Source organism: Mandrillus leucophaeus, unplaced genomic scaffold, assembly GCF_000951045.1.
Source record: "Mandrillus leucophaeus isolate KB7577 unplaced genomic scaffold, Mleu.le_1.0 Scaffold455, whole genome shotgun sequence".
NCBI lineage: Eukaryota > Metazoa > Chordata > Mammalia > Primates > Cercopithecidae > Mandrillus > Mandrillus leucophaeus.
The window spans coordinates 778,949-800,548 of NW_012104865.1; the positions used below are offsets into that span (position 1 = coordinate 778,949).

The 21,600-nt window shown below is 32.8% G+C and overlaps 1 protein-coding gene across 1 annotated transcript in view; it reads left to right on the forward strand.

Moving 5' to 3' along the window:
• The window catches only part of PTPRQ (protein tyrosine phosphatase, receptor type, Q), a 239,890-nt gene that overhangs the window by 206,630 nt on the left and 11,660 nt on the right, over positions 1 to 21,600 (forward strand). The window contains exons 36-39 of the mRNA XM_011994394.1: positions 5,965 to 5,991; positions 6,656 to 6,737; positions 9,819 to 9,909; positions 12,264 to 12,340. Coding sequence (XP_011849784.1) covers positions 5,965 to 5,991; positions 6,656 to 6,737; positions 9,819 to 9,909; positions 12,264 to 12,340 — 277 coding nt within the window. The remainder of the gene's footprint in view (positions 1 to 5,964; positions 5,992 to 6,655; positions 6,738 to 9,818; positions 9,910 to 12,263; positions 12,341 to 21,600) is intronic.

Sequence of the window (21,600 nt, forward strand, 5' to 3'; positions counted from 1 at the left end):
CTTCTCATCTAAAAGACCATTTCATCTTGATTAAATAAAAATAAATAATAATTGAGTATCTCTCAAGTGCTAAGTACTGTTTTAGGCACTGGGAATAGTGTGATGAGAAAGGAAGAAACATTGCCTCCAAAGAGATATCCTTCAAATTTAATGCTTCTTTTAAACTGATTCATCCTACACATACGAGAAGACATGTTGAGAAAGTAATACATATCATTTACTATTAATTGTCTTCCTGATTTAAAAAAGTATTACATGGCCAGGCGTGGTGGCTCATGCCTGTAATCCCAGCACTTTGGGAGGTCGAGGTGGGTGGATCCCCTGAGGTCAGGAGTTCCAGACCAGCCTGGCCAACGTGGCAAAAACCTGTCTCTACTAAAAATACAAAAATTAGCCGGGCATAGTGGCAGGTGCCTGTAATCTCAGCTACTCCGGAGGCTGAGGCAGGAGAATTGCTTGAACCCGGGAGGCAGAGGTTGCAGTGAGCCGAGGTTATACCATTGCACTCCAGCCTGGGCAACAAGAGTGAAACTCCATCTCAAAAAATAAATACATACATACATAAATAAATAAATACATAAAAAGTATTCTATTACTCGCTTATGGTATGTTTCTCTTATAAAGTTTTAGAGTCAACTATATAGGACCAGCCATGGGTTAGGATATTTTAAATTTATATTGAGCACCACAGAAACATCAATGATTTGGTAAAAGAATGAAGAAGGACGTGAAAGAGCATCATTTTCAAACCCAGAATAAAGAATAATAATAGGAAATAACAAAAATTGAGGCACCTCTAAAAGCATTAAAGTAGATGCTTTGGATAAGCAATAGAATACTGTAGAAGTAGATGTAATTTATGTGTTATTAGTGACTTGATGAAATATACAAACTGAAAACTCACACTCAGTATCATACAACACTTGGAAATATTAATATTTTACTGGACAAATAGATTCTTCACAAATTTAATCTAAGTAGCAAGTACATGCTATGTGATACAAATGCATATTTTTACATCAATTGACAAATTTGAGATTCTTTTATTTTTAACTTAACATCACTGGTTAAGTAGAAAAAAAGTTTCTCACTTTGTCCCATACCACTGATAATGCTGGTTGAAGCTGCTCAACTATAGGCTATCATCTGTGGCTCTCTATTAGGACTATATTTTAATTCCCTATAGATTTCAACTAATTGACCTTGAGGGAAAGCTGAGTCTCTGTGACAATATGGTCTTCAATCACCACTGCCAACATAAATAAATGCTTCCCTTCTAGATCCATCAAGAGTAATCTGAGTGGAATTTAAGTTTTTGATAGGCTTTAAAGAAATGAGTCCAGACGTGAAATAAGACCCTTTTCAACCAAAAGATATAGAATTTAAGACAGTTAAGATTCATGTAATAAAAAGTGTTTAGCCCTTTCTATTGGAAATTAGTCAGTTATCTTATTGAAATCTGGACTGTTCCCAAATTGATTTATCCAGTAATGAACTGAATATAGTCTGACTATATTCAGTCAGACTCACTATCATAAGTGAATGAGAATATCCTACCAGTCTAAAAATACTTTCCATTTAACAGTTTTTTTAAGTTTTTAAAATGTTAATATAAAGTTTTCTATTTGAGTATGTTTGAGTATCTCCTTGGATCACTTCATTCAAAACTAGCACTGCTGAAATAGCATTGTTGATTTTCATGCACATCAATTTCTGTGTGTTTTTAGTGCTTATTTAAGCAAACAGTTTTACCTATTAGGAATTTAATTATCCCTCATCAGTGATAAGTTACTGCATTTTCCTTATAGTATGTCCCATTTTCTTTTCTAATTCTCTCTATAAATTATTCAAGTTAATATTTTTATATAAACATTAAAGTTTAAAACCTCACAGAAAAATACAATTTAGAATGTAGCCAATACCTGAGCGATAAATACACCTGTACAACATGAAGCTAAGAACCAAAGCAATGATAAGTATACTATAGACAACAATGAGGAAGGAAATATCTAACTTTTACTTAAAATAGTCAGGTAGTTGATCTCAAAGTGTCTTCTCAATTTGAGCATTCCTGATAGGTATTTGAAGATTTCAACTCACAAATGATTGTGACGTAAGTACAGACTAGAAAATTACATAAAAACTGGACTACTAGAAACTTTATTTCTTATCTTACATAAACATAAATGCGAAGAACAGATTCTAAAAAGTGATTGGATTTAGATAAAAAAGAATGATACAAAAGAAAATAAAGCCAAAACAGATTCCACCTCTCTTTCTCTTAAAGTCTGTGCCTATTTATTTATCACTTGAGTAGGCAAGAGCAATTTTATTGTTCATTTATCTAACTTCCTAACAAAGTGCACCTGTTAATTTATAATGTTAGGTTATCTAATATGGCTTTTGCTTAGACTCATATGCTTTTTGTTGATAAATCTATTGATTATACATATTTAAAACTTTGAGTTAGGACCTCTTGAGAATTCTTAGTTTCTTAATAATTTAGTGGGAAATGTATTCAATTCAGATATTCTCTCACAATAAAACCAGAATATTCATATTTTGCTTTCTGTGTATCTTAATCTGAATTCATCCACAATTTTATATTTGATATGATTTATTTAATGTTTACTATGAATAATGTTATGGGGGACATCTAGTAAGCCAAGTTGTAATCCTGCCCCAGCCCTGAAGTATATATGAACCCAAATGATTTGTCCTTGGAAATTCGATTTTACAGGGAAATGAAATTATTTTCTTCTTAGTAAAACCGAGTAAGATCGATAGGGTATTTAACATTTGAATCATGTATTAAAGAATAAGTAAAATTTCCATTGTAGGAAGAATGCCTGGAATGGTATAAAATTGAGAGGGAGGGATATATAGAGAATATCTGGAGTGCAAAAAGGATGCATGAAGAGGAGTTACAAGGAATAATGTCAGAAATGTGAGCATGGTTAGAAATGTTTTACATGATTACATGAAAACTGAATTATTATGGTCATTGTATTAGAGATTTGTTTGGGATCTTGAATTGAGAGCTAGAAATCCAGACTTGGATTTGAAATCTAGATATTTGTGACTACTATATTTTAGCACAATATAGTCTATCCATCTTTGAGTACAATTAAGAGAATATTCTTTTGGAAATAATGGAAAAAATCCCTTCCTTATATCAGTATCAATTATACAGCAGCATGGATAGGAGCAGCATGAGATATACAAAATAAACTAAGAATAATAGTTATCATACTAATGATAGTAACCAGTAATTATGTATTGCTTACTGAAGCCAAAGACCTTTAAATATATGAACTTAATTTACATATGTTTCCCAAACTAGGAAACTGAGACACAGAAAAATTAAGTATTGCACATGATAACATAACTAGTAATTGTTCGAGCAGGTATTTGAAACCAATAAAGGCATCATATTTTATAAAAGGCAAGAATTCACAAATATCCACCCAAATCCAATATAGTCCATTATGGTTTAAAATATCTTTAGGTGGACATCATGAAACACACATCATTATTATCCCCCTTGAGGGGTGAGGGAGCTGGGGTATTTATCCCCCAACTCTGGTTAGTCATTGGTTGATGGATGTTTCTTGGGACATTTACTCTCCAATGCTTCTAGCCTCTATGCAGGAAACACTCAGGGGAGAATGGCAGGTCCTTGTAGTGGGAAACTATCTCCTTGCATGGGAATGTTGAGTGCCCTGGTGATATTAGTTAGGCACCAATGGCATCTGTACAAACTTTTAAAAATCTGAGTTTCATAGCACTTACAAAATTTACAATGATGTATTTCTGACAAAAAAAAAAAAGAATCTTTAGGGAGTGATTTTAAATGCAAAATGAATTAAGAATAGTGAAACAGCAACTTTTGGTAGAATTTTTCACTGAAAAGACATGGACTTAAAACAAAAAATGTATATTTATTCAATTAATCATAACTTCTGAAATGAAGAATAGACATGATTAAAGAAAGAAGAGCAATAATATGAATAATATTTTGCTTTAGCTATTTCTTGCTCACTTGTTCTTTAATGTGATTATTCACATTTAATGTCTCTTAGGGATTTCACAAATGTATACCAATTCTTCAAATGGTTTATTGATGTTTTCCCAGAAACTAACATCTACTTTAAATTCCAGTTATCCCAGTAAAAATACTTTTGCAGTACCGGCTCAAATAATCCTCTAGGAAAAATGAATCTCTCTGCGATAGGATGGCAGTCTCACTATCCTTATATAGGTGGACCACTAGCCTGTCACTAAATCAGATACAGTGTGCTTAAATTTTACCAATCACAATGGAATAATATTTGCTGTTATTGTGAAAGTTATCTCCACAAAGCTCAAGAGTTTCTATGTCCATGTGGTAGCAGGGAAATAGACCTTGGTAATCAAAGCATCTCAGTCATATATATCTTAAGTTCAGTTAATCAGAATTTGCCCAACACAACCCTCTATTCTTTCCTATTTCTGAAGAACAAGGTAGCATAGAAGCATTGGATAAGTTATCTTAAGGAAGCTAGGTAGTATGTGTGGATGTAGCCTGTAGTTTATCTTTCTTTCTTGCTGGTCTTTGCTGAGGGGTAATTATTTTCAACAAAGATTGATTGTTGCTTCAGTCCCCACTGCATCTGTTACTGTGTCAGAGACATTTCCAGGGCCTCCAATATTCAGACATTCCACTTTCCCTTCCCCAAATCAAAGATTCTTCTCATTTGGTAGCCCTTTCAGCCAGCTCCATATCCATGTAGAGTCAGGAATTCTTTCTTACTTTCTTTAAATCACTCTAGGGTATTGTGGGGCACTCTTAAGCTTATCCACCAAGACTCTTTGCTTAGTTACTGCTACTCTGTCACTTAGATGCCCTGTTTGGTAATGGAATAGTCTACCACTTTATGTTTACTCTGAGAAGCTGGAAGATACAATATCTCTTTCTGTTTGGGGGCACCCATCATTAACTGAGAATTCTAACATTCCACTTTGTAATACCTGCTCCAGCACCCCCATATTTTTCAACAATTCCTGTATTGTAATGAAATATACTTCCTTTTTACTCATGTTTTCTTCGTTAAACACACTTCTTTTTGACCATTTTCATATTTATGATGCTATGTTTTTCAAACCAATTTTTTTTCTTTTATTCATCCTTTACTTCAAAAAACATACCTTCTTACAAATATTTTTCAATTAAAGAACATAGTAAAATCCCTAATATTATTCTAAATTTAAAACTTTGAAATGTTCATCTGTTCCTTAGTTCATTTCATTATATTTTGTGCCTTTTGTGTTTTTTGCAGTGCTAATTTGTTGTGCATGACATTAAGTGTTATTAATGATACACCCCTCTCTAAGTTTGTGTCTGTATAGCCTACTTAGCCTTTAAAATTATTTCTCTTTTTACAGAGTTTAAATAATTTGGCCAATGATCTGTCACAAAAGATAGGTCTAAAATAATGGAAATAATTATAATTTGTTGTTGCTGTGTACTTATCCAAACTCACTCATGAAACAATACTTAGCCAATGTGATGTCAAGTTTTATGGATTCATTCTGTCTGGTTCAGTACTTTCTATATATAAAGGAAATATTTTAAAAACTCACATTAACTCTTTTAGACCACTAAATACCATGCAATATTTTAAAAAATGATCTATTTTTAATGTAGTATCCTAAATGCCTAACATTTTCAGGCATTTATAATGACATTTATAATAACAATAATAACATTTTAGCTCGAGAAAGAAGGTAAATTATTTGACATGTTTGAATCCAAATGATATAATTTCAAAAAAGAAATAAAATTTAAAATAATGATCACATATTAAAGTCATAGCACATTTTATATTATTGATTTATTATAATTTTCTGACTTTAATCTACACTTCTTTCAGAATTAGCTGTCCACTCTGACTCACAGTGCATTTAACACAATCTCTATTGCAGGTTACTTAGTTATAGAAAATCCATCAAGTAAGTTTGTTAAATATTTTTTTTCTTCTTTTTGAATATCAAAGTTGGATGCACTGACTCAGTAGAACCTTACTGTGTGATTCACTTTTTGTATGTTTGTTGAAAAAACCTCCAAGCTGGATATAAATCATAAAAGCATGACTAATTGCATGGTAACTGGAGAAATGCTTTCTCTCTCTCTGGGGTGAAGCCTGCATGTCTGTATTTTAGCTTGGGAAGTAATACGGGGATATTTAAACTCCTTGGGGTTTGAAAACCATGTCATTATGAGAATGAGGTCACTGCAATATTTTATATCTTCTAAAACCTTGTAATGTATAAAATGTTTTCTGTCTGACAAAGAGGTATTATGTGCTTTAGGATTCAATGATAACTTTATGCTCTTACATTTACTTGAAAAACGTTCTTCATTAAACTACTAAATCCTTTATTGAATGTCACTAAAAAATTGAAGGAATTTTGTACCATGAATACAAAGAAAGTGAGCTTAAAGAGGAAAAGTTAATTTTATAAATATAACAGAGTGACTTTAAAAAGCTGTGTTGTTTGTGGTTTTGGGGATGTCCATTGTTCTTTTACTTGTTAACAGTGAAGCCAGTGCCAATGCTAACGTGAACAAATATAATCTAACATGACCCTATTCTATACCCTTCTTTACTTGGAGGCCAATAAGCAAGAAATCCTTCCTGCAACATGTTGAAGAGCTTTGCACAAACAACAACCTAAAGTTTCAAGAAGAATTTTCGGTATGTTACTAGCAGTTGTCACAACATTGCAAGACCTCCAGTCATTTCATGTGTCACATTTCATGTCCATTTTAAGCATGCAAGGCCATGAAGGACTCTGGCCTTGATAATCAATACCCAATTACCAGGCTGATTGTTTTGATAGTAATGTTACACTGGGCAGCCTCTGGTGCAACCTGATCAGAATTATTCACCTACTGTGTCAGGAAAAGGTGCTCTTCTTCAGACCTCCCCTGTATTGGCAGCATGACCTTGTCTCTTCTCTGCCCTTTCATCCAGATGTAGATGCAAATATAGAATGATACATTCATTAGGTTTTGTGTGTGTGTTCAAGGTTTAGGTCATACTATACATGTAGTTTTATATTTAAGTAATTATTTTACATTTAGACACTAAATTATTTCATTTTACGTTTACCTACTTGGATTACATTAGTGATATAGATGAATGTGAGACCAGAACTTGATGCTTCCAGAAACTATAAGAAAATTATTTCTAGAACTGCCTAAAAATTTTTTAAAAACCATTTAAACAATGTCCACGTTTTACAGGCGTCTTTTTAAAGTTACTATGGAATAAGTGCTGTATCATATAATGAAAATGTTTAAAATTAAGAATTTGTCACTTTAAATCTACTTAAAAGTTGGAAATAGTTTTATTGCTTTTAACATTTTGTATATCTATAAAATTGAAATTATTTAAAAACATAAGGTAGATATCAAATCTGCAAGCTACTTTAAGACTTATAAGCATCTTTTCTAACTTAGGTGATTATTTTGTTATTAAGAAAGACAGATTTCTAAATGCACCAAAAACATTACTTCTATTTTATTTTTTTCCATGAAATTCCCAGTGTGTGAACTTCTGAAACAAAGACTAAAACAATTAGATTAAATAATTCAGAATTACAATATTTCAGTCACTTAGGGAATAATAACAAAAATGAGAAAAGATTAATGGTATTTCCTGCAGCCTTTTGGTTATGCTTCTTAAGAAATATTGGTCTGGACTTAACAAAATCAATGGTGCCATAAAATTCTTCCTAGGCTTTAGACAGCAAGAATTCTCAATTTTTCAGGAGCAAAAGTGTAATTTCACTAGAATAAGAGCGAATATAATTACATTATGCATGACCGAGTAGATAAAAAGTTTTATTAGCAATAACATTTTCACGTATATTATATGAGAAAGTTTCTAGTTTAACTGTTTTGAAGACCATAGTTTTAAGAACTTTTTAAAAATTGTGTCTTGTCTAATGCTTTGTTAAGAATTTCTAAAGCAAATTATTAAATTATTATGTTTTAATAAATACATTTTGGTGCATATATTTGATAAACTTTTTAACTCTGGACATATTCACTGACATCTTAAATATTTATAAGTTCCTACTGTGTGATAGACATTGTGTTTGGCACATTGATATATATTAAATCAGCACTTACCAGCTAAGTGACTTTGGGCAAATTTCTTAAACTCTCTGTGCCTCAATATCTTCATTTGTAAAATGATAATATCTACTTTATTAAATTATGAATATAAAATGATTGAATATAAGTAATACTAAGAACAGTAGCTGGCACAAGTATTAGCTATTATGATGATAAATTCTACCATAAAGAAGCTCATATTATGATAAGAACTGCAGATGTATAAAAATTACAAATTTACTGTATCGTGATGGAGATATGTATAAAGATTGAGGATCAAATCTGTTTGTATATCAACCAGAAAAGATTTCATAAAAAAGGTGACTTTAAAGATGAACTTCAGGATGAGCAGAAGTCTAATGAGAAGGTAAAGGAAAAAAGGTGTTCCAGAGAGAGGAAAAGGATAGGAATGCAAAAACAGTCGAACTCATCTCGGGTACCAATGAAAAGAGATAGAGCGAAATAGGGAGAATTGTGGCCTTGTGCACCCTGGAAAGGATAAGACTGCCCAGTGTAACATTACCATCCAAACAATCAACCTGGTGTTTGTGCATTGCTTACCAAAGCCAGAGCAGCTTAAGTCTAGAAATGGAAACTTTTCTGTGAAATAATTATAAAATATAAGTGCTCTTTCAATCCATTTAAACTCACCTTTTTTCTCCCTTCTTTATGTATTTCCAAAACTTTGACATGAGGAAGCTGTTCTAGGACTCCTTACTGGGTTAAAAAGTTTTTGTAAGCCTTTGGTGCCAACACATCAGAATTCAGATCTTACGCCATTCCTGTCCCTTAATACATACCCATATGTAAACAACTGTCCAGATTTTAATTTTGGGAAAAAATAAGAAAGGGAAACTTATCTAATTAAAAGAAATAATTTATACTGATGTTGAAAAATTGTTAACACACATATGTTTAGTGCTTATTATGGAATTTGGCAAGTTGAGATTTCTAAAATGGAAAACTATAAATTTCATACATGTAAATTTTCAGCTCAACAAAATAATGAACATATTTTCTTACACCAGACTTTTTAATGATGCTTGCTTTGCCAAGAGCAAGGTAGGTAAATAATATCATAAATTTTCATCAAATGTCAATAATAGATCTTCTTGACCCTTCATCTACATCTGATAATTCTTAATCGCACCTTTGCATTCCATTATTGATTTAACAATGCTTACTAACAGCAGAAATTGACCTCTGGCATCTTCTCAAACTGACCAATGTTGTACCAATTAATAGGCATGAAATCACACTGCCTGAGGAGAAAAAACAAAAAATAAATCATTGAAATCCCTCTTCCTACTAAGTAGACATTAAAATATTAAACAATGGTGTGTACCCGATGAAACCATTGGTAACATATGTAAAATGGTCACTAACATGGTTGCCACATCTTAAGGCTTCCCAATGTGCAAAGAAATTATCTCAGAAAGAGCAATAGCCCAACTGAGCAACTTTATTCAGGATATTTTTGGTGAAAGCCTAGGGAAACTCATTACTGTTAATTTGATCTCATTTCTACAGTTATGATAAGTGCTTTTAATTTACAAATTAAAAAAAAGTTTAGAACAAATAACTGTCTTTTAATAAGTGAAATTTCTTGTTTATCTCTGATAAATGTAAACTTTGCAATAACTTTATTTTACAGGAATTACCAAAATTTCTTCAGGATCTTTCCTCAACTGATGCTGATCTGCCTTGGAATAGAGCAAAAAACCGCTTCCCAAACATAAAACCATGTATGTGCATTTGTTGGTTTTGGTTTAGCTAGGAAGTATTTTTAAATGCCTACCATCTTAACTTTTTTTGTTGTTTCCTTATTTTATTTTATATTGACTGAATTATAATAATGTATTTTATTGGCGGTGACTATCAAATTATATTTCTTTTGCTTTGTTCATATTTAACTAAAGTTAGTATACATGGTTTTCCGTTTGTTCACACAAGTTCACTTATGCAGGTGCAAGAAACTGTAGACCTAATAGTTTCTTAGCTTTGTAATTTAACCCAAGTAATGAACCTGTTTAACATCTTCCGACAGACCTAGCATCAAATGCAAAGGCAATATTCTCACTTAGCTTTGTGCATTAGTTTCCCTTATGAGCATAGCAGTGTTTTCCTATGGAACATTAAAAAAATGCGTTGTAAAATATTCATTGAAGATCAGAGTAAATGTGCACTTACATGAATTCGTTTTACAAATGAGGCCGAATTGTGCTTCACCATGGTAAATACAGGTTCATTTTTCAATCAATAAGAAAAGAAACAGTGTTATTTTCTTCAAGAGGGTTATACAAAATCTGTGTTATAATGACACCTTATAGCTGAGGTAACCGAGGAGCAGAGAAGCTAAGCAATTTTTCCAAGGCCATATGTATGGGAGGCGGATCATCTGGAATTCAGACCCAATCCTGCTTACCCATTTTGCCTCCTTGAAAACAAACAGACAACCCGTCAAAACAATTAAGCAGTGGATATTTCGTGTCATTTCCATGTTTAGTTAAAATTATTACTGAATGCTTCAATTATAATATCAAGTTGGTAAACTTCCTCAGGAAAAATAATTTCTGATATTTTTCTTTGAAGAAAAGTAACGAGTACAGGGTATCTAATTTTACTAGCTCTTAAAATATTCTAAAAAGTAGTAATTAGAAATTTGAAAGAAAGAATAGGCAGATAAATTAATGGAAAGGAATGAATGGTCTAGAAATAGACCTAACTACCTAGAAAACAAAGTGGTGTTCCGAATTAGGGAGAAAAGATGAAATGTTAAAAAATTGATACTATTTGCTGTTCCAACGACAACAGATAAACAATAAAAGATATATCTATACTTCATTCCTTAAAAAAAAAAAAAAAAAAAAAAAAAAAAAAAAAAAAAAGTGGTGTTCCGAATTAGGGAGAAAAGATGAAATGTTAAAAAATTGATACTATTTGCTGTTCCAACGACAACAGATAAACAATAAAAGATATATCTATACTTCATTCCTTAAAAAAAAAAAAAAAAAAAAAAGTCAGAATGGGTCAAAGATTGAAATGCTTAAAATGAGAAAAATCCATGAAATTTTCAGAAAAAGCTATCATTTGTAAAAGTAATAATAATTTGTAATGACAAACAACTTTGACAAAGGGTACAAAATCCTGAAGTCATAGAGAAAAATAATAAGAAATTTGATTGAATAATAATATAAATTTTTGTATAGTAAAATTGATAGACAAAGTCAAGGACAAGTGACAAACTAAGAAGAAAATTTTAATTCATATGACAAAAGGCTCTATGTAGCCTTCTGTTTTAGCATACTTTTTAAAAATAAAAATGAGAAAATGTGAAAGGCAGTTAATAGAAAAGGCATGAAAATGGTTAATAAACATAAGCAAAGAAATTCAGTTTGACTTGTATTTAAGGAAATCAAAATAAATATTATGAGACATCAATTTGTATTTGTCAAAAGAACATAAGATGTTTAATAATACCTTGTGATAGTTAAAGAGGAAACAAAATTTTTCAAACACTTTGGTTCAGAGTATGATTTGTTAGAGAACAATTTAGAAATGTTTTTCAAAATTTGGAATGCATATATATAATCTAAAAATTTTACTGCTGGTAATATATTCTACAAGTTTACTCCCTACATATACACAAAAATTTCAGTTATGTCTATTCAGCATTTTATAATTGTGGGTCATTTAAATAATAATAAAAGGTTAAATAACTATGTTATATTCAAACAGTGAAATACTGTATAGCTTTTTAAAATAATGAACTACATATCTTTGTTTATGCTGATATGGAAAGACACAGGTAAATTAAAAAAATGACTTGCAGAACAGATTGTATATCCATTTGTAGCTAAAGAAAATTAGAATACAAAGAATATGTATAGAAAATTCTAGAAATATATACAAGGACATATTAATAGTCATTGTCTCTGGGTGGTAGAAGTATGGGAGAATAAATAACTTTTTTAAATTTGCCGCCATCTGTGAAATTGGAATGTTATATTATGAACTCCTTTGTGTTACTTTTATAATAAAAAAAAGTAGTAACAATTTAAAAAGCCAATTAGCATTTATTCCTTATATTTTCTTCTAGATAATAACAACAGAGTAAAGCTGATAGCTGACGCTAGTGTTCCAGGTTCGGATTATATTAATGCCAGCTATATTTCTGTAAGTTACTATTTTTATGTTTTATAATTGTATAAAACATAATTACTGACATTGTGTTATCTTTCCAATAGATGGGGATATGGATATGCCTAATAGAGATACTAAATTATCAAAAAATATTTCACCAGTACATGGCAGATGTTCAACTTCAGGCTACACATCCCTGGTCTTTCTACTAATTCATATGCTTTGTTAATGTATTCTCCATACACAATGAAGTTTGCCAATCTCTGTGAATTAAAAATTATTAAATGGACAGTTATGTCTATATAATATGAAAATCTGTTCTGCAGCTCTTCCCTTCTAGATCTACAGTCCTTCAAGCGGGTGACAATGCCATCACCATCATAGGTACATTGAAACCTTATATGCACTCAAGACCTCCACTTGGTTTGCACATTCATGGACTCTTAAAGAAGGAAATGCCCTTAATTTGACCATTCACCTTGGAACTCTAAAAAATTCCCATCAGTCTCTCCTGGCATTGATTCATCCACTTCTTTCTAAGGCAGATGATTCTATCTCTGAACAACTCTGTTTTACAGTTGTTGGGTTTTTTTTAACCAAGTTATGTACCTTTACATTCTTACCCACTGACTTAAATTCTAATGCATAGCAAGCTTAACCATCTCCATTATGGTGAATCTACAAATACATGAAGATTTCCTCTGCTGCCCACACTCTCCATAGGCTTTTTCTTATCCATAGGTCTTCTCACCCATGCCCACTATTTCCTTCAGCTCTATTAGGGCTCTTGTTACATGACGTTCCACCCTTTCTCCAACATTAAACATACTTGTGCTGTGTCCCATTCCCTCCAAGCCTTTGTCAAGGAGGGAAAAAATGAATTAGTACTAAATCTGATTTTGATTGATAATTAATCTAAAATTACAATCATATATTGGGTCCTATTGTCAAAGGAGTGAATAAGGGGAGAATTTAAGACTTTAAGACTTTTTAACCAGAGAAGTGAAGGAAAGTTTGGAGGAGCTAAGGTATTCTTTAAATTTCATTCTATTTTTTATGTTAGAACTTTAAATCTGTATTTAAAGAATGACATAAATTTACTATTATGGTAACATTTTATTCATGTATCAAATGATTGATTCCCTTAAAAATGTAATTCAAAATATAAACATTTTGGTGAAATCTTATGCTTACAATTTCCATTGTAATCTAAACTCTACAGCATGTTAAAGTTTTACTTGGATTTACAAAATGATGCATATATGCGTTTAGATATTTAAATGTAATCACGACTCTAATAATCAAATGCCATCAAGCAGGGCAAGGACAACTGGTTGTATCAGTGACCTATAGCTATGTATCATTTTTTATTCACCAACAAGTAGATACAAATCAACAGCTCATATTGCCTAATGTTCCATAAGGGATGCCAGTACAGGATGTGAATATGATTAAGAATGAAACCAGACAATTTTAGTAGGTGTAGCTGAACCACACAGATTATGTAAGCAAAGTAATTTTCACAAATCCCCAGTGTCCCCTTTAAATATGATAGGTTGTCAGCATACAGCCATGAGCAAATGATAACGTGATATTAGCAATAAACTAGGAAGGCTGAAGATATATATTCTGCTGTAATCAAGTGATGTTGTAATATAATAAATCTTACAACAAAGTCACTATGACCCAATGTAATGATATGCATAATCATTGCTGAGCTGCATGGTAAGCAGGCTCATATGGAAGGCACTTTACAAAAAGGCAGATTTCCATACTGAGGCTGAAAGTGTACTGTAGCACTCAGAGAAATCTCCTTTGCTTGGGATTCCAAGAACAAATGGGAATAGATGTAGCGATGATAGTGTAGTGGCCCTCACTTTCCACCTACATATTCACACAGTCCTCACCTCAGAAACAATGTCTGGTATCTCAATTTCCCCCTACTCCCAAAATTTATTCAACAGCACTTCCAGTTGAAAGTTCATGAACACTTTTCCCAGGAGCAAAAGACAGAGGCCATCTATGAATGGGTTCTCAGTTTCAATTTCTTTGGAATCTATGGTAAAGGGAAGAGAACTACAGAGGGAGGTAGGAAAGAAAGCAAAATAACTAGTGTTCAGATAGAAACAGGAAAAACTGAAGTCTGGGGAAGAGACAGAGGAGGACCAGCATATGGTCTGCGGGATGTGTGTTAAGACTGGGACACTCTAGCCCAGGGTTTGTAACTAGGTTAACGTGCCAGTGTGTGTTTTCTTCTGCCCTTGGCCATTCTTGAGAATGGTGCTCCCAGAGTTAGGACTTGGAAAGGCTGGAAGATTTTGATGAAGGATAGACTGTGAAAGAGGTAGGAAGAAGTGATATTGCAGCACCATAATCTGCCACCAACTGTACAAATGAGTTTAGAAATGTTTTCAAGAGGGTCAAAAGTGAAAATACTATGATTTTAGGTATAAGAGGGAGGCTTATAATTAATTTTGAGGAAGACTCCTCAAAATTATCTCTCCTGTCAACTTGAGATGCCTGCAATTACTTTAACTTAATGACAACTTTTAACACAACTAGAGATTAAAGGCTATCATGCAAATGGTTGCAGTAACATTAGAAACATCAGATTTGTTCCTATGTTGATAGAGTATTTTAATCCTGAAGGATATTGTGTCCCTAAAAAACTGAAATGTGTATACATAAATATATTTGTATATATGTATATACAGTTATATTTTATATGTATATATTTGTATATGTTTATAACATATAAATATATATACATTTTATATGTATGTGTCTAGATATGTATATGCATGTATATAAATTCTCCTACTATTCACTCCCTTAGCAAAAGGACCCAATATATTATAATTTTGGAATAATTATCAAACAATATAGAATATGGTGATATATTTGTATATGCCCATACATATACATTTGTATATAAACATATACATATATGTGTATATGTGTACACATATCTGTACACATACACACACATACATATAGGCATATACAAATATATCACCATCAATGCCCAACACATTTTCTTTAGCATAATAAGGTAATTGAGGGTGTTTGCTGGAGTAAATATAAACTGCACATTTTACATTTTTTTCCCCCAGAGCTTATATGGGTAAATAAAGAAAACCTGTTCAAGAACATTGATAAGCACTAAGATGTCATTATCTCCTGTATAATATGGATAAACTTTAACCTAAAAAATCTACATTTACACTTCAAAATTTTCAAAGCAATTTCACATTCCTTATTTTACAAATAGTCTTCAAAATGACTCTCTGAGGTGTGCAAGAAAATAATGATTATCTCTAATTTATAATTAAGAAACTGAAGATTAGCTAACTTAAGCAGTCTGCTCTACAGGGTACACTATTAGAAAGGACTAAAGTCAAAACGAGTGTTCTAGTCTCTAGGCCAATACGTTGTTTTCATTATTCATACTTAACTGCCTTCTTCTATACAAATTTAATGAAATACCTTATCTTCACTAAACTTAATGTTAGAATTATTGAGAAAGTATGCAGATCATCATTTAGGTTTGCACCATCCAACATTCACAATAGTTAAATCTCAAAGGAAGAAAAAAAGGATTGGTTTGACCTTCTCCATCTCATATGCTATTCTAAAACTAATTATATTTTCATATACAAATTCACTGGCTATAATTGAATAACTGCTGTATGAGATTAGAATAAAGCATAAAAATACTGATTTGCAAGCAGCATTTAAATTACTTTTTTAGCATGTAGTTCTCCAATACCTGAGATGTGGTAGGCACTTAATAATTGTTGAGTTTATAAAAAGGAGGATTATATTTAGGTGGGTAAATGCATATGCTTCAGAGTTCAAATGGACCTGAGTTCAAATTCCTCCTCTGCATTTTTGTAGCTAAATGACCTGAAATTTTCTGAGTGAAGTTTCTTCACTGATAAAGCAGGAATAATAGTCAACCCTCCTTTATTCATTGCTACTAAATCATATTTCAATTATTCACTGAATCACATATTGGAAGCACTTAAAAATGCATGTTATTTTTATTGTTGTTGATGTTTCGTGGTAGTAGATTCTACATTTTCCTGGCTGATAATCCAGAGGAAAATCTCTGTGCTAATTTAAGGACTGCAATGAAAAGTACCATCCATGGGTAAAGGTCATAATGAAAGTTGACATGTGGAATGAAATTTACACTTTGTTCCATGTATCACAGTGCTTTAAAAACCGGCAAACTCTATATTCCAATTAAAGGGCAAAAGTCCAGGCAAGAAGTTTCCTCTCAGAAAAGTCAAAAGTTTGCACACACATATTCAAAGGTAGAAGCAAAAATAGTAAACAGAATTGACATACTTTTTTCATCTTCATAAGATACAATGGAAATATCTCCAAAACACCTTTGGGTAAACATTTTACCTGGTGCTTTACCATTTTCTGAAATAAATTGGCCTTTACAGGAAGAAAACTTAAATGTGTCTTAGCTTCTTTACATGAAAATCAAGGGGGAAATGTGACCATATAAAGATATACTTAAATAACAGATAATACATAGACATATGTATTAAAAAGAAATATAAAATAATATTTCAAATCCTGGAAAACTGAGATCATATAATGTTAATTTTATAAACAAGTGGTAACAAGATTGTATAGGAATAATCCCAATTATTTATATATGGGTATATATATAATACTATACAGTATAATATTTAGTATATAATATGTGATATATTATTTATATTACTCTGTGTGGAACCTACTCCTCCCTTACAGGTACTGGCTCTCTGGCCTTGCTCACTAGTGGGTCTGCATTCCCTCCCATATGTACTCAGCACAGAGAAGGGTCAAGTTGCCTCAGTCCTCAGTGCCACCTCCATATCATTCTCTATCCCTCTGCCCTAAAATTACCAGCTTGAATTCATGCTGTCAAGCATAGGACACACTATTGCTCTTTTTGGAAGTTAATTACCATCCCCTAAGTCACTGTCTCTCATTTCTTGAAGATTTCACTCCAGTACCACTGCTCTTCTCTCATCACTACTTCTGTCATAATTATTGATGATGTCAAAATTCATATAAAAGATTGACCCGTAGCCCTGCCCATCACTTTCTGGACCTCTTCTCTTGCAGTGACTTGCCTTCCACATGACCTCATCACTTTCTGCCATGTTCACAACCTAGACCTTTTCACCACCAAGAATTGTAGCCTCTCCACAATCTTGATTGTAGTTATCTCACTATCTGTCCAAATCATTCTTTCCAGATCACTTGACTCTGACAATTCTTCAACCCTGCTCTGACCTATAGCCCTTTGATTCTATCAAATTTTCCATTTTTCCTAACCCATTCAAGACTTCATTTTTTTTCTTGCTCGTCTTGAATTGCATGCCTATTTGTTTCCTTTCCTGTATTGTATATATCCTCAACTCTCAAATTTATCTCTTATAGTCTCAGTCTTTTCATAAATCCCCAAACTTTGTTAAATAAAACCCTCCATGGATTCTTCTCTATGTTACTGGATGTGTATTGCAGAAAAATTCATGATCACGCCAAAATAGCGCACTTTAAACTCATGGCCACTAACCTCAAAAACACAGCCTCCTAATCTATTCAATCTCTCTTTCTTCTGGGAGGTTCTTTCTCCTTCTTCTTTCTCCTCTGGCCTCTAACACTATGTTCCTCACTTTCACCTACATCTGATGGCCTTGTTTATATTTCAATGATAAAACAAAAGCAATTAAAAGAGAACATCCACAAGGTCCTCTACCTGTCTGCATCTGTGTCCATATACTCAGTCTTTCTCCTGTGGCTGCATATGAACTGTCCTAGCCCCTGATAACAGCCAACCCTTTCACTTGGACACTACATGACCTCTCCCTTTGCCTCTCAAGAACATGAGTGGAGGAATTTTCTCTTCTGCATCATCAATTTTTCTCTTTTAGCAGCTAAACAAATCTATTGTAATTTCTTACATCATAAAAATATCTTGATATTACAGGTCTTTCTCTACTTCTCTATTGTTCTGTGTTTTATTTACATTATAACCCCTTGAAGAATTGTCAACACTTACTATCTTCGATTCCCTTCTCTTATCTCTTCAGCACCCTCAAATAAGACTTGGATACTAAGCAAGCACAACACCGAACCAGCTATTTTCAAGGTCACCAATTAACTACTCAGAAAACTAGCTTCAAGTCTCAGTCCGCAATTTATTTGACCTTTCAGCAGCTCTGACTCTTTCATCTTAGTCTCATCGGTTCTATCCCATCTTCTAGACCTGCAAACGAAATAATTTAGAGCTCAATACTTGAATTCACTATCTCCTTCCAAACTCATTTTCTTGGTGATTGTAAGAGTCAGGGTTCTCTAGAGGGACAGAACTAATAGGATAGATGTATATATGAAGGGTCATTTATTAAGGAATGTTGACTCAACAATCACAAGGTGAAGTCCCAAAATAGGCCGTCTGCAAGCTGAGGAGCAAAGAAACCATTCCAAGTTCCAAAATCTCAAAAGTAGGGAAGCTGATAGTGCAGCCTTCAGTCTGTGGCCAGAGGGCCATGGCAAATTACTGGTGCAAGTCCCAGAGTCCAAAAGCTGAAGTACATGGAGTCTGATGTTCTAGGGCAGGAAGCACCCAGCATTTCCCAGTCCACGGACTCAAATGTTAATCTCCCTTGGCAATACACTCACAGACACACCCAGACACAGTACTTTGTGTTCTTCAATCCAATCAAGTTGATATTCAGTATTAACCATCACAGTGATGTCATCCAATTTTCACGACTTTAAGTAAGAGATATGAGCTGACTACTTTCAAATTTATGTCTCTAATCTGGACTTTTCCTGAATTCTAAAGTCATATATCTAATTGCCTTCGTGGCATTCCTACTTGAATATCTAATAGTGATTTCAAACGTACTATGTCCAATGTGAGTTTTTTATTTTCCCTGTAAATCTGTTCATACTAAAACCTCAAAAGCACAGGCAGTGAAAGCAAAAATAGAAAAATGGGATTATATCAAACTAAAAATCATATGTGCAGCAAAGGAAACAATCAACAGAATGAAAAGACAATCTGCAAAATGGGAGAAAATATTTACAAACTATTCATCAACAAGTGATTCATATCCAAAATATACCAGGAACTCAACTCAATAGCAGAAAAAAAATCCAATTTAAAAATGGCAAATGAGCTGAATGAACATCTCTCAAAAGAAGACATACAAATGGCCAACAGGCACAGGAAAGAATGCCTCAACATCACTAATCATCAAGGAAATACAAATCAAAACCGCAATGAAATCCCATCTCTCCCCATTTAGAATGGTTATTATCAAAAAGTCAAAAAATAACAAATGCCAGCAAGAATGCAGAGAAAGTGGAATTACTATATACTATTATGCACTATTTAGTTTTCCTCCGAAAACTAAAATACAACCATCATTATGACCCAGCAATGCCACTACTGGGTATATATCCAAAGGAAAGAAAATCAGTATGTCAAAGAGATATCTATGCTTATGCAATAACTGCTGCAGCACTATTCACAATAGCAAAGATAAAGTATCAACCTAAGTATTCATCAACAGATGAACGAATAAAGAAAATATGCTATGTATACACAATGAAATACTATTCAGCCATGTAAAAGAATGAAATCCTGTCATTTGTGGCAACATGGATGAACTTGGAGAACATTACGATAATTCAAATAAGCCAGGAACAGAAAAATAAATACCACATGTTCCCACTTATGCAGAGGCCGAAAAAATTGATCTCGTGAAAGTAGAGAGTAGAATAGTGGTTAAAAGCTGGGAAGGGGAAGAGGCGAGAATAAGAGATTGGTTAATGAATACAAAATTACAGCTAGATAGGAGAAATAAATTCTAGTGTCTATAGCTCTGTAGTGTGACTATAATAAACCACAATTTATGGTATATTTTCAAATAGCTACAAGAGCAGATTTTGGATGTTCCCAACACAAAGAAATGATAAATGTTTAAGGAGATGGATATGCTTGTAACCCTGACTTGACTATTACACATTGCATACATGTATCAAAATTGTCACACTGTATTTCATAAAAATGTACAATTATTATATGTCAAAATAATAGGGAAATATGATTAAAAACTCCTCATCCTGGAGTCTTCCCCATCTTCCTTTGGAGTCATTATTAATTTCTGTTTCTCTCATACCTCATATCAAATCTATTAGCAAATTCGGTTGGTTTTGCCTTCAGAATGTATCCATATCTGATCACTTCTCACTATCTCCATTGATATCACCCATGCTACCGATATTTCTTGGCTGAATTGTTACAAGAACCCTCTAACTATTCTCCCTCCTTTCACCTTTTAAACTCCTAAAGGTTGGTCTATGGAAGCCCACGTGAAACTGTTAAACCATACACTATGTTCAAAACCTTTCAGTGACTTTCTGTATCATTCAGAGTAAAAACCAAAGTCTTATAATTACCTTTTAGGACCTAAAGCACCACTTATCCTCCCTGCTTTTTCTGGTCATTATCCGTTACTCCTCCCCCTCATTTACTCTACACTAGGCACCTGCTGTTCTTAGAACATTCCTGATACCCCTCTCCTTTAAGGTGGTTGGACTTGATTTTCCTTCTACCCACAATTGATTTCCCCCAAATACTGCAAGCCTCACTTCCTTCCTTTTTCAAAACTTTCCTCATATATCACCAGTGATATGTGAAGTTTGGAGATGAGCTTGGAGAACATTATGATAAGTGAAATAAGCCAGGAACAGAAAAATAAATATCGCATGTTCTCATGAGGTATTTATTTTTTCTGAAAAATCTATTTCTGAACAACTATTTTCTGAAAAGCCTATTTTCTGAAAACTTTCTCTCATAGCCCTTACCACTTTTATAAATTCTATGTAATTTGCATATTTAATATACATTAATAGACAGTGTCTATTTTTCCTAGTGATAAAATAAATGAGGGTAGGAATTTCAGTGTCTTTGGTCAGTGATGAAACCCCAGCTCCTAAAATAGTGTCTGGAACATAATAGTCACTCACAAATATTGATTGAGTGGAGAATGTGCATATTTAAAAAGTCTGTAAAGAAATCAACCAAAATGTTAACGGTCCTTCACTCTGGATAGTGGGATTATAGGTGAATTCTACTTTCTATTATATATTTTTCTAAATTTTCAAAATATTCTACATTCAACATATATTATTTTTAATAAGAAAAGATCCCTTACACATGAACTACATATGTAGGTCTTTTGGCTGAGACTGGAAAGATAGAAATGCTA